The sequence below is a fragment of the Pelodiscus sinensis genome, chromosome 2, assembly GCF_049634645.1.
Source record: "Pelodiscus sinensis isolate JC-2024 chromosome 2, ASM4963464v1, whole genome shotgun sequence".
Taxonomy (NCBI): domain Eukaryota; kingdom Metazoa; phylum Chordata; order Testudines; family Trionychidae; genus Pelodiscus; species Pelodiscus sinensis.
Genome location: NC_134712.1, coordinates 9,166,681 through 9,180,176, shown reverse-complemented (window position 1 = coordinate 9,180,176; position 13,496 = coordinate 9,166,681). Strand labels below are relative to the sequence as shown.

The 13,496-nt window shown below is 44.4% G+C and overlaps 1 protein-coding gene across 1 annotated transcript in view; it reads right to left on the bottom strand.

Annotated features, from left to right (window-relative positions):
* COL22A1 (collagen type XXII alpha 1 chain) overlaps positions 1-13,496 on the bottom strand; it is a 310,548-nt gene that overhangs the window by 211,864 nt on the left and 85,188 nt on the right. Inside the window, exon 5 of the mRNA XM_075920074.1 lies at positions 11,091-11,165. Within this exon, the coding sequence (XP_075776189.1) occupies positions 11,091-11,165 (75 nt within the window). The remainder of the gene's footprint in view (positions 1-11,090; positions 11,166-13,496) is intronic.

Below are 13,496 nucleotides of genomic sequence, written 5' to 3'. Positions count from 1 at the left end.
TCACCAGTTATGCCTATCCTGGGCTACTGTCTCCCATTGTGTGTTGTCAATGTGACATCTCTTGCTGTTTGTCCAGAGAGTGTCTTTTTAATAATCATAATGGAGATTGCCTATCTCCTAGAACTGGAAGGGACCTTGAAAGATCATTGAGTCCAGTCCCTTGCCTTCTCAGCAGGATCAAGTACCATCCCTGATGAATTTTGCCCCAAATGGCCTCTGCAAGGATTGAACTCACAACCCTGGGTTTAGCAAGCCAATGCTCAAACCACTGAGCTATCCCTCCTCCCTAAAGAGTCTTTAAAGAGTTTCTTTTGCCCTCACCATTTCCTTTCTCCTTTGGTGAGTTGAGTGTACAGCCATCATTTTGGTAAGCATGTGTAACCACCACCAGACAGATTTGAACCTAGGACCACTGAAGCTTAATATGGGAGCCTCTACAGCTTCAGCTATAAAGTCAGCTGGCTCTCAGCTTAGGCTGTAGAGCATCCTTGCTCTTATCTCTCGCTGTCAGTAGTCTATGTGCCACTACATGGGACAGTGAATGGCCATTTTTGTGCAAAAACTCGTGGAGTGTTTTTTTGCAAGAAAAAGTACAGTAGATCATCAGAAAACAGAGCTTTTTGCACAAGAGTTATTCCTCTTTCTACGAGGAATAAGCCTTTTTGCACTAGAGCTCTTGCACAAAAAGGCACGTGTGGATGGACAACTGGGGTTTCTTGCACAAGAAACCCCTAATGGAAAAAGCACAGGTGCTCTGATGGCCATTGTGCGAATGGCCATCAGAGCTTTCTTGCGTAAAAGCATCCATGGCAGTGTGGATTCTCTCTTGCGCAAAAGCACATAGCAGTGTTGACACGCTCTTTCACAAGAACTTTTTGCAGAAGATCTCTTCCACAAAAAGTTCTTGTGCAAGAAGCCTGCAGTGCTGACGTAGCCTAGGTGTGTGGGTTACATGTGAATCAGGTGTGTGCACACTGTGCTCGCGCCATGCCAGCTGGTGTTATGGATAGCCAGGACCTCAGCAGCTGAAGATGTTGACCTCTGTATGGATAATGACATTTTATGTTGAAGAGCTGAAGAAAGTGCTGGTGTTCCAGGTTTTTCAGGTAATTTTGGCAGGTCACAGCAATAGAGGAGAGTTGGGATTACTCCTGCTTTATAACCCAGCGAGACTACCTACCACGGGCAATGATGGTGCAGTAGATTCCATGCTGAATCTCAACATGTATGTTTGCACTCTCACAGATGACTGCCAAGATAAGCAAAAGCGACAAGGAGTCCTGTGGCACTGTATAGACTAACAGATGTATTGGAGCATAAGCTTTTGTGGGCAAAGACCCGCTTCGTCAGATGCATGTAGTGGAAATTTCCAGAGGCAGGTATAGATATGCAGGCCAGAATAAGGCTAGAGATAACGAGGTTAATTCAGTCAGAGAGGGTGAGGCCCACTTCTAGCAGCTAATGTGGAGGTGTAAACACTAAGAAAGGAGAAACTGCTTTTGTAATTGGCTAGCCATTCACAGTCTTTGTTTAATCCTAAACTGATGGTGTCAAATTTGCAGATGAACTGCAGCTCAGCAGTTTCTCTTCAAAGTCTAGTCTTGAAGTTTTTTTGCTGCAGGATGGCTACCTTGAAATCTGCTACTGTGTGTCCAGGGAGATTGAAGTGTTCTCCTACAGGTTTTTGTATATTGCCATTCCTAATATCTGATTTGTGTCCATTTATTCTTTTACGTAGGGACTGTCCAGTTTAGTTGATGTATATAGCAGAGGGGCATTGCTGACACATAATGGTGTATATTACATTGGTAGATGTGCAGGTGAATGAACCAGTGATGGTGTGGCTGATCTGGTTAGGTCCTGTGGTGGTGTCGCTGGTGTAGATATGTGGGCACAGTTGGCACTGAGGTTTGTTGCATGGATTGGTTCCTGAGTTAGAGTTACTCTGGTGTGGTGTATAGTTGCAAAGATAAGCAAAGTTTTTCACATTTTCCAGTTCTTCTCCATCTTTCCAGATCTTTCCTTGCTAGGTCTGAGGATTGACCAGGAGTTGGCTGATGGAGAACTTTTGTTTTGCCAATGTTCAGAACTAGTCCTAGGCTTTTATAAGCTTCAGAGAATCAACTGTGGGCTGTTTGTAGATCCTCTTGAGTGTTCAGCTACAGCATCATCATCTGCGGACTGGAGTTTGGTTATCATTCCTGGTATTGTTTTAGTTCTGGCCCAGAGACCAGAAAGGTCAAAGAGGTTGCTGTCAGTCCATTATAGGATGCCAGCGCCCTATGGTACAAGGTCTTGGATTAATATTTTCACAGATGCCAGTATACAAACTTGTTTTATGCCAGTTCAGATGACAAAGGAGTCAGAGGTAAAGCCACTGCACAGAAGAGAGGCAGTCATCTGGCTGTGGAGGAGTCTTGCAATGGTGTTACATTTGCTTGGGCAGCCAAACTTTGACATGGTTTTCCACAGAGCCTCACAGTTCATAGCATCAGAGCTTTTGGTCAGATCCATAAAGGCCATATGCAACTCCTGGTGTTGTTCTGGACATTTTTCCTGGATCTACTTGTTTGCAAATATCATGCCAGTGGCACCTCATGATGGTTTGAAGCCACACTGAGACTTTGGAATTGCTTCTCTGTGATGGGGAGTAGGCAATTCAGTAAGATTCTCCCAATAATCTATAGGTGCTTAAAGTAGGGTTGCAGGGGTGGGATGCTGCAGCACTGCCAGGTTTTGGGCATCCCGGCCACATGCCCCTTCTACACAGGTTCCTGGCCACTGGCCCTGTGCTCTTGTTGCCCAGGGCCCAGTCACTGGGATCACTGTTCCATAGGGGCTCCACTTCTGGCTCTGGGTCCTGCTCGATAGCCATCTCTGCATGTGGACTCAGCGGCCAGCTCCAAATCCTGCTCAGATGCTGGGCCTGATGCCAGGCCTTGCATGCAACATCCTGCCCAGCCATGAGGCCCAAGTTCCTGGCCACCGTTCCCACATTCAGGGTCCCAGCTGCCGGCCTCAGCTCTACAGGGCTCTGAGGAGTGCAGACAGAGGTAAAGGGGGTAGGGCTCAGCATCCCATCTTAAAAAATTGTTCCCAGGCTGCTGAGTAATCTTCTCAGTGAGGGAGAGGAGAGCAATCTCTCAGTAGCTGCAAATTGGCCCAATCTCCCTTTTTTGAAAACGGTAACAATATAAGCATTCTGTGGGTCAACAGGGATTTCTTCGGGGTGCCAGAGGAGCAGCAAATGAAGTTTCTTAGTCAGTTTTGTCCCCCCACTTTCAGTATTTCAGCTGGTATCCCACCAGCACCTGGTGCTTCATTGTTCATCATTTGCTTAATTGCTTTCCAGAACCCCTCAGGTGATCTCTTAGGCTACCTCTATACTGTAGCCTTCTTGTGGAAAAGCATATGCAAATGAAGCGTGGCGTGGAATATCACCGTGCTTCATTTGCATATTTAATGAACAGCCGTTTTTGCACAAGAGGCTTTTGAGCAAAAAGAAGCTGTGTAGACAGCTCCTTGTTGTGCAAAAAAACCCCTCTTGTGCAAGAGCCATTCTTCCTGAAATATGAGGAAGAACGGCTCTTGCGCAAGAGGGGGGTTTTGCGCAAAAAGAGCCGTCTACACATCTCCTTTTGCGCAAAAGCTTCTTGTGCAAAAAGTCTGCTAATTAATTATGCAAATGAAGCATGACAATATTCCACGCCACGCTTCATTTGCATATGCTTTTCTTCAAGAAGGCTACAGTATAGACGTAGACTTATATAACATAAGAGTTCCTGTGTGATCTAGATGTAGCCAGTTATCTTATTTAATAAAGCTTTTATTGTTGTGGATAGGTATAATTAATTAATGTGTGATGGATAAGTTCAAGCAGGATAGGATCACATGAGTATAAGCTTGACAATCATTTATAAGTGAGAAGTGTGCATTCAGTATTTAAGCACAGTAAAGCTACAATGCAAAGTCTGGAAGCTGAAGCGTGTAAGATTTCAGTAGTCATATCAGTCTTGGGCATAAAGAGGGTGAGATGAGTATGTGACTCAGGAATAGCCCCGTATCAGCAACGTTATAAGATTACTGTGAGAATATTTCAGTGGGTGATTGGAAAAATATGCCAAAACGTACCTGTAGAGACTGCAAGACACTTGATTGTAACATCATGCGAAATTCTGCTGTTACCGCAGGTTACCATGGGGATATGTCTGTGCAGATGCTAATGAAAATAAGGGGAACTATGAGGATAGCCTATGAAAAGAGGAGCACCCCAAAGCTTATTGAGTGTGGAAGTACAAATAGAGGAAAATGGGATGACCCTTTCTTAGGGATATGTATGAGTCTTAGTCGGCATAAGTATATTTCAGTCTGTGTGCAGGAGGGAAGAAACGCCTGTGATGACCAGTATGACTACCATGCGTGAGGAGACTAATGACTGACTCCTGAGGGTCTCCCCACAGGAGATGTGAGATACAAGTGCGACTGATCAGAGGGCTAAACGCCCCACAATTTCTGTCTGCTGTTGTATTTTTAGTATTGGTGGGACCGTTAATCTGCTTAGTGAAGCTGTTAATAAAGGAAATGGTAATAAAGTAGTAGTTTCTTAGCTACTCTTAGGGTCTCATAATACTAATAATATTCCAGATGCTGTAGCTCTCAAGAGACTGCCTCTTTAACCAATGCAGTCTAAGGCTATGTCTAGACAGTGGTGCTATTTCAGGATACAGCCAGTATCCTGAAATAGTGTTTTCCGACTCTTAGCAACAAGCCCGTTATTTCAAAATAATGGGCTTGCCATTCCAATTTCCTGGTAAACCTCGTTCTGAAAGGATTAAGGGACTTGTTGGAATAGTGATCTATTTTGAAATAAACTACTTAAACTACACAATCTGCTGCACCTGGGGTGGGCAGGACTCAAACCCCTAATCCCCCCAGGCAAATACTCAGGGCTGGCCTTACCATGAGGCGAACTGAGGCAGCTGCCTCAGGTGCCAGACTGGAGTGCGGGGGCACCACTAGGACCCACAGAACTGAGACCTTTCAAAGTTTTGGCCCAAGCAAGGGGGCATAAGGGCGTCATTTGAGCTCCCCACCTCAGGTGCCAAAATGTTGTGGGCCGGCCCTGCAAGTTCCCTATCCCCTCAGGCGCTTCTCCATCCCTGGAGCAACTGGTGTTGGCTGTAGAAATGCTCCCAGGGTGTGTGGAAGGGGGGCAGAACTCGAGCTTGAGTTGCATAGCTTATTTTGAGCTATGCAGCACTGTATAGACATACCCTAAGGCTTTGTCTACACAGCAGGATTTTTGCGCAAGAAGCTTTTTGCGGAAGAGATCTTCCGCAAAAACTTCTTGCGCAGAAGCACATCCACACCTCAAAAGTGCATCACAAAAGCCATGTGCTTTTGCACAAGAGAGTGTCCACACTTCACAGAATGGCCATCAGAGCACCTGTGCTTTTTCTGATAGGCTCTTTTTGCTCAAGAAACCCCTGTTGAGCCTCCACACACACCGTTTAGCGCAAGAACTCTTGCACCAAAAGGAGTTATTCCTCGTAGAAAGAGGCATATCTACACCACAAAAAGCCCTCTGTTCTGCCATTTTACTGTAAATTTTCTTGCTCAAAAACATGCTTGAAGAGTGGACACTCCAGGGGGGTTTGCACAAAAACCCTGTAGTACAGACATATCTTAAGAGATTAATCAGGAATAAGTTCACCAATCCATCTTTAAATCTATACAAGAACTTATAAACTGCCAGTCTGGGTCAGATCAAAGGTCCATCTAGCCCAACATCCTGGCACTAGCTTCTATCAGAAGACAAGTGCCCCAGAGGGTATGAACAAAACAAGTAATTATCAAGTGATCCATCCCCTGTTGCCCATTTCCAGCTTCTGACAAACAAAGGCTAGGAGAAACCATCCTGCCCATTCTGGCTAATAGTCATTGATGGACCTATCCTCCATGAGCTTACCTTGTTAATTTTTTGAACTCTATTACAGTCTTGGCCATCACAATATCCTCTGGCAAGGATTTCCACAAGTTGACTGTATATTGTGTGAAGAAATACTTCATTTTCTTTGTTTTAGCCTGCTGCCTATTATTTTAATTTGGTGACCCCTGGTTCCTGTGTTGTGAAAGAGTAAATAATACTTCCTTTTGTACTTTCTCTACACCTGTCATGATTTTACAACCCTCAATCATATTCCTCCTTAGTTGTCTCTTTTTTTCAAAATGAAAAGTCCCAATCTTAATCTTTCCTCATACAGAAGCTGTTCCATGCCCCCTAATTACTTTTGTTACCCTTTTTTGAACCTTTTCCGATTCCAATTTGCCTTTTCTGAAATGAGATAACCACATCTGCACATAGTATTCAAGATGTTAACATACCATGGATTTTAGTTAGAGACAATCTGATATTATCTACCTAGTTATATTGTAGTAGCATTGTCTAATTATCTATTCCTTTTTAAATTAATTTTAATTAGTCCAATATTCTGTTCACTTTTTTGACTGTCACTGAACATTGAGTGAATGTTTTCAGAGACACAATGACTCCAAGATCTCTCTCTTCAGTGGTAACAATGAGGCTGTGTCTAGACTGGCAAGTTTTTCCGCAAAATCATCTGCTTTTGCAGAAAAACTTGCCAGCTGCCTACACTGGCCGCTTGAATTTCCGCAAAAGCACTGACGATCTCATGTAAGATTGTCAGTGCTTTTGCGGAAATACTATGCTGCTCCCGTGAGGGCAAAAGTCTTTTTCCGAAAGACTTTTGCGCAAAAGGGCCAGTGTAGACAGCAGAGATTTCTTTTCCTCAAAAAAGCCCTGATCGCGAAAATGGCGATCGGGGCTTTTTTGCGGAAAAGCGCGTCTAGATTGGCCACGGACGCTTTTCCGCAAAAAGTGCTTTTGCAGAAAAGCGTCCTGCCAATCTAGACGGTCTTTTCCGAAAATGCTTTTAATGGAAAACTTAAAATAAATACATCGGGAGGGTGTGAGAATTATTTCATGTTTATACATTGCCTACAAAACACTAAGTGTCACTAAATTCCTTGACATTTACTATACTAGACATTTTCCCTAGTGTCATGACCTGATCCCATTCTTCTTTCCTAAATTCCCCTTATATTGTCTATTGTGTGTGATTGTTGTCAAATGTCCCTTAAGATTTTAGAACTACAGGTTGAACCTCCCTAGTGTGGCATCCTCTGGTCTGGCAACATCCGTAGTCAGGCATCAGTTTAGTTAGCCGGAAGTCCACTTATCATGGGTGTGGCCAAGTTTCCCATGGTGCCATAAAGTTTGTTTAAGCCACCAGCCCTGGCTCAGTGTTCTGCGCTGTTATTTAGCTCTAATTTATGCCTAAATGTCTTCCAAGAGCCCAGTAAGCAGTGGAAGTGTTGGTAATGCGTCTATACAATATTGACCTTCCGTGGCTTGGCAAATTCTCTGGTTCATCATCGTTCAAGTCCTGAGGGTGTCAGACTAGAGAGGTTCAACCTGCAGTAGCTATCCTCTCATACTCAGTTTTATTCATAGACTGGAAGAGGAAAACAAGCTTTCCTGCCTGTTCCATCCCAAATTGTACCTCAATTCCCGGCTTGACAAAGCCCTGGCTGGGATGATTTAGTTAGGGTTCATCCTGCTTTGGGACGGGGATTGGACTCGATGACCTTCTGAGGTCTCTTCAAACTCTTATGATTCTAACTACAAATGAACTAGTCATTTCACTGGACTAGTTGAATAAACTGAAATGGAGGTATCATTCAGCCTGTACCCACACAAGAGAACACTGTCAGGGGATGCTGGAATAATTGTTATCCTGTGGGGTGTTAAGAATCATTGAATCAAACTAAACCTTGTATATAACAGAAATCATTTCAAGCCAAGAGGTGCTGCACCCTTAGTTTCACCACCGATGACCACTGCTGTCAAAAACTGGTTTAGCATTTCAACCACTTCTGGTTCTAGGTGCTTAGAACATAAGAACGGCCGTACTGGGTCAGACCAAAGGTCCATCTAGCCCAGTATCCTGTCTTCCGACAGTGGCCAATGCCAGATGCCCCAGATGGCCAATGGCTTCCTCCTGTTATGCGCTCTGCCTTTCTTTAAAGCTTGGCGCAAACATATACTGCTTCAATATTACTTTTTTATGTTGACTAGGTGATTATTAATACATTTTAATAATATTAACCTTTAACTTCTGTTGTCAAAAGTTCAGAATTTAATTTTTAGATAGGTTTCTTTTTAAAAGGAAAAATGAATTATATTTAAATTTTTTTTAAAAATCAGTTCATTCCAATAATTGATTTTTATCCATCCAGCTTACATTTCATCTACCTCCAAAAGCAGAGTGCTGGAACATTGAGTCCAATCCTGTCCCACAGAGAAGACTGACTTTTCTTGAATCGCAGGAAGAGAAAAAAATCCTGCTTACTTTGAAGAACGGAAAGCTGGCTAGTTATACCATCTCATAAAACTAGTAGGGACCCTGAGTCCAATTCCCTACCCTCATTGCAGGACCAAGTACCATATGCCCCAGATCCATAAGTGGCCCTCTCAAGGATTGAGCTCACAACCGTGGGTTTAGCAGGCCAATGTTCAAGCCATTGAGCTATCCCTCCCTGCTAAGAATTCTCACCTGTAAGAATTAGCTTGATGGGGAAAAAAAACGCTACCCGCTACTGTAATCTGTTACTTTAATAATCTGGTTATGAAGTCACTACACAGTCCTGACAACCTTTTTACTTTAGATTTAAGAGAGAGACACTGGCCTCAATAAATGACTGCCTTGTGCTATCAATCTGGCCAGAATAACTAAGTATATATCATCTGGGAAGTGGAAATGTGGGATATCGATTTATTGTCTATCTAGAAGAAGAGATGAGTAAAAGAAGAGTTAACATTGAAAACTAACTTCATTTTACTGGGAATTACTGCAATGGACCAAAAGTGATTGATAAAAGGGATGTTTTGCTTTTTCAGTGCTCAACTGAAAATACATTGAAAAGTTACTAAAGGCAAAGTGAGGCAGAGATTTATGAAACAAGTGACCCACCGTACCAGTCAGATACATAGTGGAGGACATGCCATTTACAACACCTGTTTGTTGGGAAAGACTACCCAGTCGATATTACTTAGGGGAGACGTGCCAGTTTTCTTGCCTATTAGGAGTAGCAGCTAACACTGAACAAACTGATTTAATATCAGTGGGGCTACTTGCAGAATCAATGCCAGGAGCTGGACTACAGTCCTGCAAAAGTTAAAATTCAGGCCAGAGATGATTTATGGGGAATTCCCTTTTAGAGGAGTCCATGGAACAATAAAGATGCTGTCACCCTGCGATGACCGAGGTCTAGATGAAACCCTACCATTGCTGATAAAAACAGCATGAAAATGGGAGTGACTGAACTGACACCCCATACCACCTCCCAAGTCTAGGCCATGTTAGTCCTGGTCTGCTCCCTTAATATTCCCCCTTATTTTGAAATAATAAGCCGAGGGTCTGTTATTTACTACTGTTATAACTACTAAGTCTGTTATTTCGAAATCTGTACTCCTATTTTCCTCGAGGAATAATGCTAATGTTGAAATAGTTATTTCCTAATAGCGGTAGTGTGGATTCTTCATTGCTGCTATTTAAAAATAATTACACCCCAGAGTAATTCCAAGTAATTATTCCCCAGTGCTTCCTGGGGTTCTACATCAAGGTAGCACATCCACATTAACAGAGCCTGCCTCAGACTAATTTCGAGGCTCCTCCATAGTGGGGAGACAGGCTATTTTCGATTTTGTTATTTCTGGAGTTATTATTTCAAATTTAATTATTTTGAAATAATTTCCCTAGTGTAGACATGCGCCCAATGGCTCCCAGAGCTGTGGCCAGACTTCTTGATTCAGACAAACATTCCAGGAATTTTCCTGATGGTTTTCAATCCCAGGATTTCCTGCCACCATCAGCAAGCTATAAAAGAGGCACAAATTATGCCCACTTGTGAATGACCGAATCTGGCCCACAGATGGCTGAAAAGACACACCAAAGCTCCCAAAAAAGCTGTCCTGTTACTAGCCTTGCTAGCCCTTTGATTGACTATAATTGTTCCACAGGAAATGAGTGTTCTTGGGGCTTTATTTATTATCCCTGCATATCTCTGCACATCTGTGACTGGCTCATGCCTGAGCTTCTAAAAAACCACTGCTGGGCCCTGGTCAGGTGGAAAAAAAGTGGTTTACTGGGCTGGTGTCTCCTTCACACAGTCGAACTCAGCACCAGCAGGCAAGTCACTGGTATCAGATCAGAACAATAGCCCTGTGTCATGCCTACCTTCCTTCAGGGCAGTTCTGGCAGATAGCAGCCACTAGACAGTCCTTGACCCCAGCCTACCCCTCTGACAGAGTGGAAGCTGCCCAAGCACTCTCCTTGCCCAGAGAGCTCACTTTTTTAACCAGGCTTCTAAGCCTGACACTTACTAGGGGAGTAGTGGGGAGGGGCTGACTGAAGCCACAGCAGCTTGTTAACTCTTTCCTGGCCACAGTGGGATTTGTATAACCCACCACCAGTTTCTTTAGTAACCCATCACCATTGCATCTAGGGACCTGAGAGCAATTACAGAGTCATAAAAGCTGGGAATGGGTGACAGGGAGTGGATCACTTAATGATTACCTATTCTGTTTATTCCCTCTAAGGCACCTGGCATTAGCCACTGTTGTAAGACAGAGTGCTGGGATGCATGGACCTTTGGTTTAATCCAGTATGGCCATTCTTATGTATGGAGCCCTCAATTAGCAGCATGGGTAGCCAAATAAACTGCTCTCTCTAAGATTTCGTACCTTAATACTGTATTTCTACAGTGATATGCTCCACTGCTCTTTCAATTTGCACCCACATCACAATGAAAATTCACATTTCATTTTCTGCCCACCATCAGTTCTTCCAGCATTGCTGGTTCCAATATTTCTCTCCATCACTGGATATATATTAGATTAGGGAAACCATGACAAAGTCAGAACATTTCAGTAAGCCCTACACCATTATGTGATTTTTACGTGATTATAATTCTCAGCTGCACTGCAGAAGGGAAGTCTCTGCGATTACCTGGGATTTCATCAGTCTCTCCATTGGTGTGTTTAAATCGATCTCCTTCTACATGGACATTTGGACACAGCACATCTACAAAGAAAAAGAATAAAAAAGCAATGACTATAAATGAAAGCGTAGTCACTCGATGGAAAATTATATCAATATAAGCAGTATCCATCTATCCCACTAGATGCCAAAATTCTAACCACTTTCAAATCAGTCAGAACTTGATTATGGTTATTTGCATTATGCTAGTGCTTTAAGGACATGGCTGAGATCGGGGCAGCGTACAAAAACATAGCAAAAGACAGTCCCTGCTTGGAAGAGTTTAATATCTAAACTCACAAAACTCTTACCCAAGCTCCTACCATTTTGTATCTCAATTCCTGCACCCTCCTTTGGTCTGGCCTGGATAAGTGGACTCAGAATGATGCTGTGAAGATCATTTCCCTAGACTGTTGCTTTGACCATGTTACCATTCCCTTTGCGTCGTTCCCCTCGCTCTCTCTTCATGATCATGTCAGCTACTTGCATTCACTTCTAAGGGCCTTCATTGTCAATCCCCACCCTACTTATCTTCTCTCGTTTACTACTGAGTGGTCAACTTCTGCTTGGGATCAGTCCATGTCCATCAGTGAAATTTTCAAACAAGTGTAACACCTACTGGGTGTGGTTCATTGCCCCACCTAGTGGCACCTAGACCATTTACAGAGAGCATAAGAAGTCTGCTCTACAGCCTTAGCTGAGCGCCAGCTGGCTTTTAGTGCATGCAGTAGAGACTCATGCACTAAGCACCAGAGGTCCCAGGTTTGGGTCCGCCCATTGGAGTTATACAAGCACCTTTTTGCTTTCCCCCCAGATTGCTCCTTGTGCCCGGAGAAAGCTCCCTGTAAACATTGGCAAAGTAACCTCATTATACTCTTCAATAAACTCCTCCATGGTAAACCTTACAGCAAACTTGACAACAGTTAGGCTGCACCGAGACCACTGCGTATCATGGTGATCAATGCTGTCTCGTTCTCTTGGGCTTGGTCTCGTTCTCTTGGGCTATAGGGTTTTTTTGGAAAAGGCTTTTCCGTCATTTGGCCCAGTCTAGATGGGGCCAAATAGCGGAAAAGCCTCCTCTTCTGGCAGAGCCCTTATAGAGGGCTCCCCAAAAGAGCGCATATGCTCTTCTGCAAAAAAAAAAAAAAAAAGTGGATGAGCAAATGCATTCCTTGGACTTGGCCGAGTTTTCTTGGAATACCTCCAGTATCCCGGAAAAACCCCACAGTGTAGACGCACTCTTGTACTTCCCTATCTGTCCATCTTTATCTATTTATTGTTTCTTGTCTTACATTGGATTGTAAATCCTTTGGGAGAAGGCATTGACTTTTTATTCTGTGTGTGATGGAACCTCTGGGCCCTGCACTTCCCCATCACTGCTGCCCTTGTGCGGAGGACGGGAGGTGCCGTAGCAGCACCTCGACTGTGCATGCACAGGCGTGCTGAGTCGCCGTGGCGGGTTCACGTCGCCCGCGCACGGGGCAGGAAGGGGGAAGGAAGAGAGGCGTGCCACGGGGCACACTGGATGTCGGGCACGGCGTTGCTGTGCCTCCTTTGAAAAGGACACTGCCAACGGTAAGGGGAGAGGAAGAGTCAAGCCAATGCGGTGAGACTGGCCAGGAATGCGCGCCTTGATGTCATAGTGGGTGCACGGAGACTCGGGACGATTCAGGCGATTGTTCACGATATGCTTGAGCTGTAAGGGGGTCTGCAACCCTAGGGACTAACCGTGTAAATGGGAGTGTGATGAGCCCCACCAAAGTAGGAAGTGACCCGGGGTAGGGTTTCTGAAGGCCCATGGGTCGACATGTTATGGGTGGCGTCCCCATCAACCTTAAAGAGGTGGAGAGAGCGTGATCTCTTGCCTCTTAGGCCCTGGGCTGGGACCCAGTGGAGAGGGCAGGCCCGGGTCCCTCTACCTTCCCCCTCCCTCCATTGCTGAGAAGCAGAGGCACGGAGGGGAAGTGATTGGTGCGTTGACCAGAGAATTGTGGACCATATTAAAGACTCCGGTTGTTTTCCCCAACGGGATTGTGGACTTTGTTAAAAAGATAGCAGGGTGCACAAGGAGAGGGGTGAGAAATTGAAGCCAACAGGTGGCTGGGGAAGGAGGCTGAGGAGGTCTGCATCAGGATCTGGTGACACTGAGAGCCTAAATAGGCAACTTGTCAGTATTCCAGCAGGGTACGCCCTCACACTGTGTCTTTGCAGTGCTTGGCACAATGCAGTTCTTGCTCACAATGGAGGCTCATAGGTAATGCTAGAGAAATACGAAAAACAAGCAGTGACTTGCTGTAAATCACAGAGGAGGTCAGTAGCAGAAAAAGGATCCAGATCTACTGAGCCGCAGTCTAGCGCCATATTCTTTAACTGCCT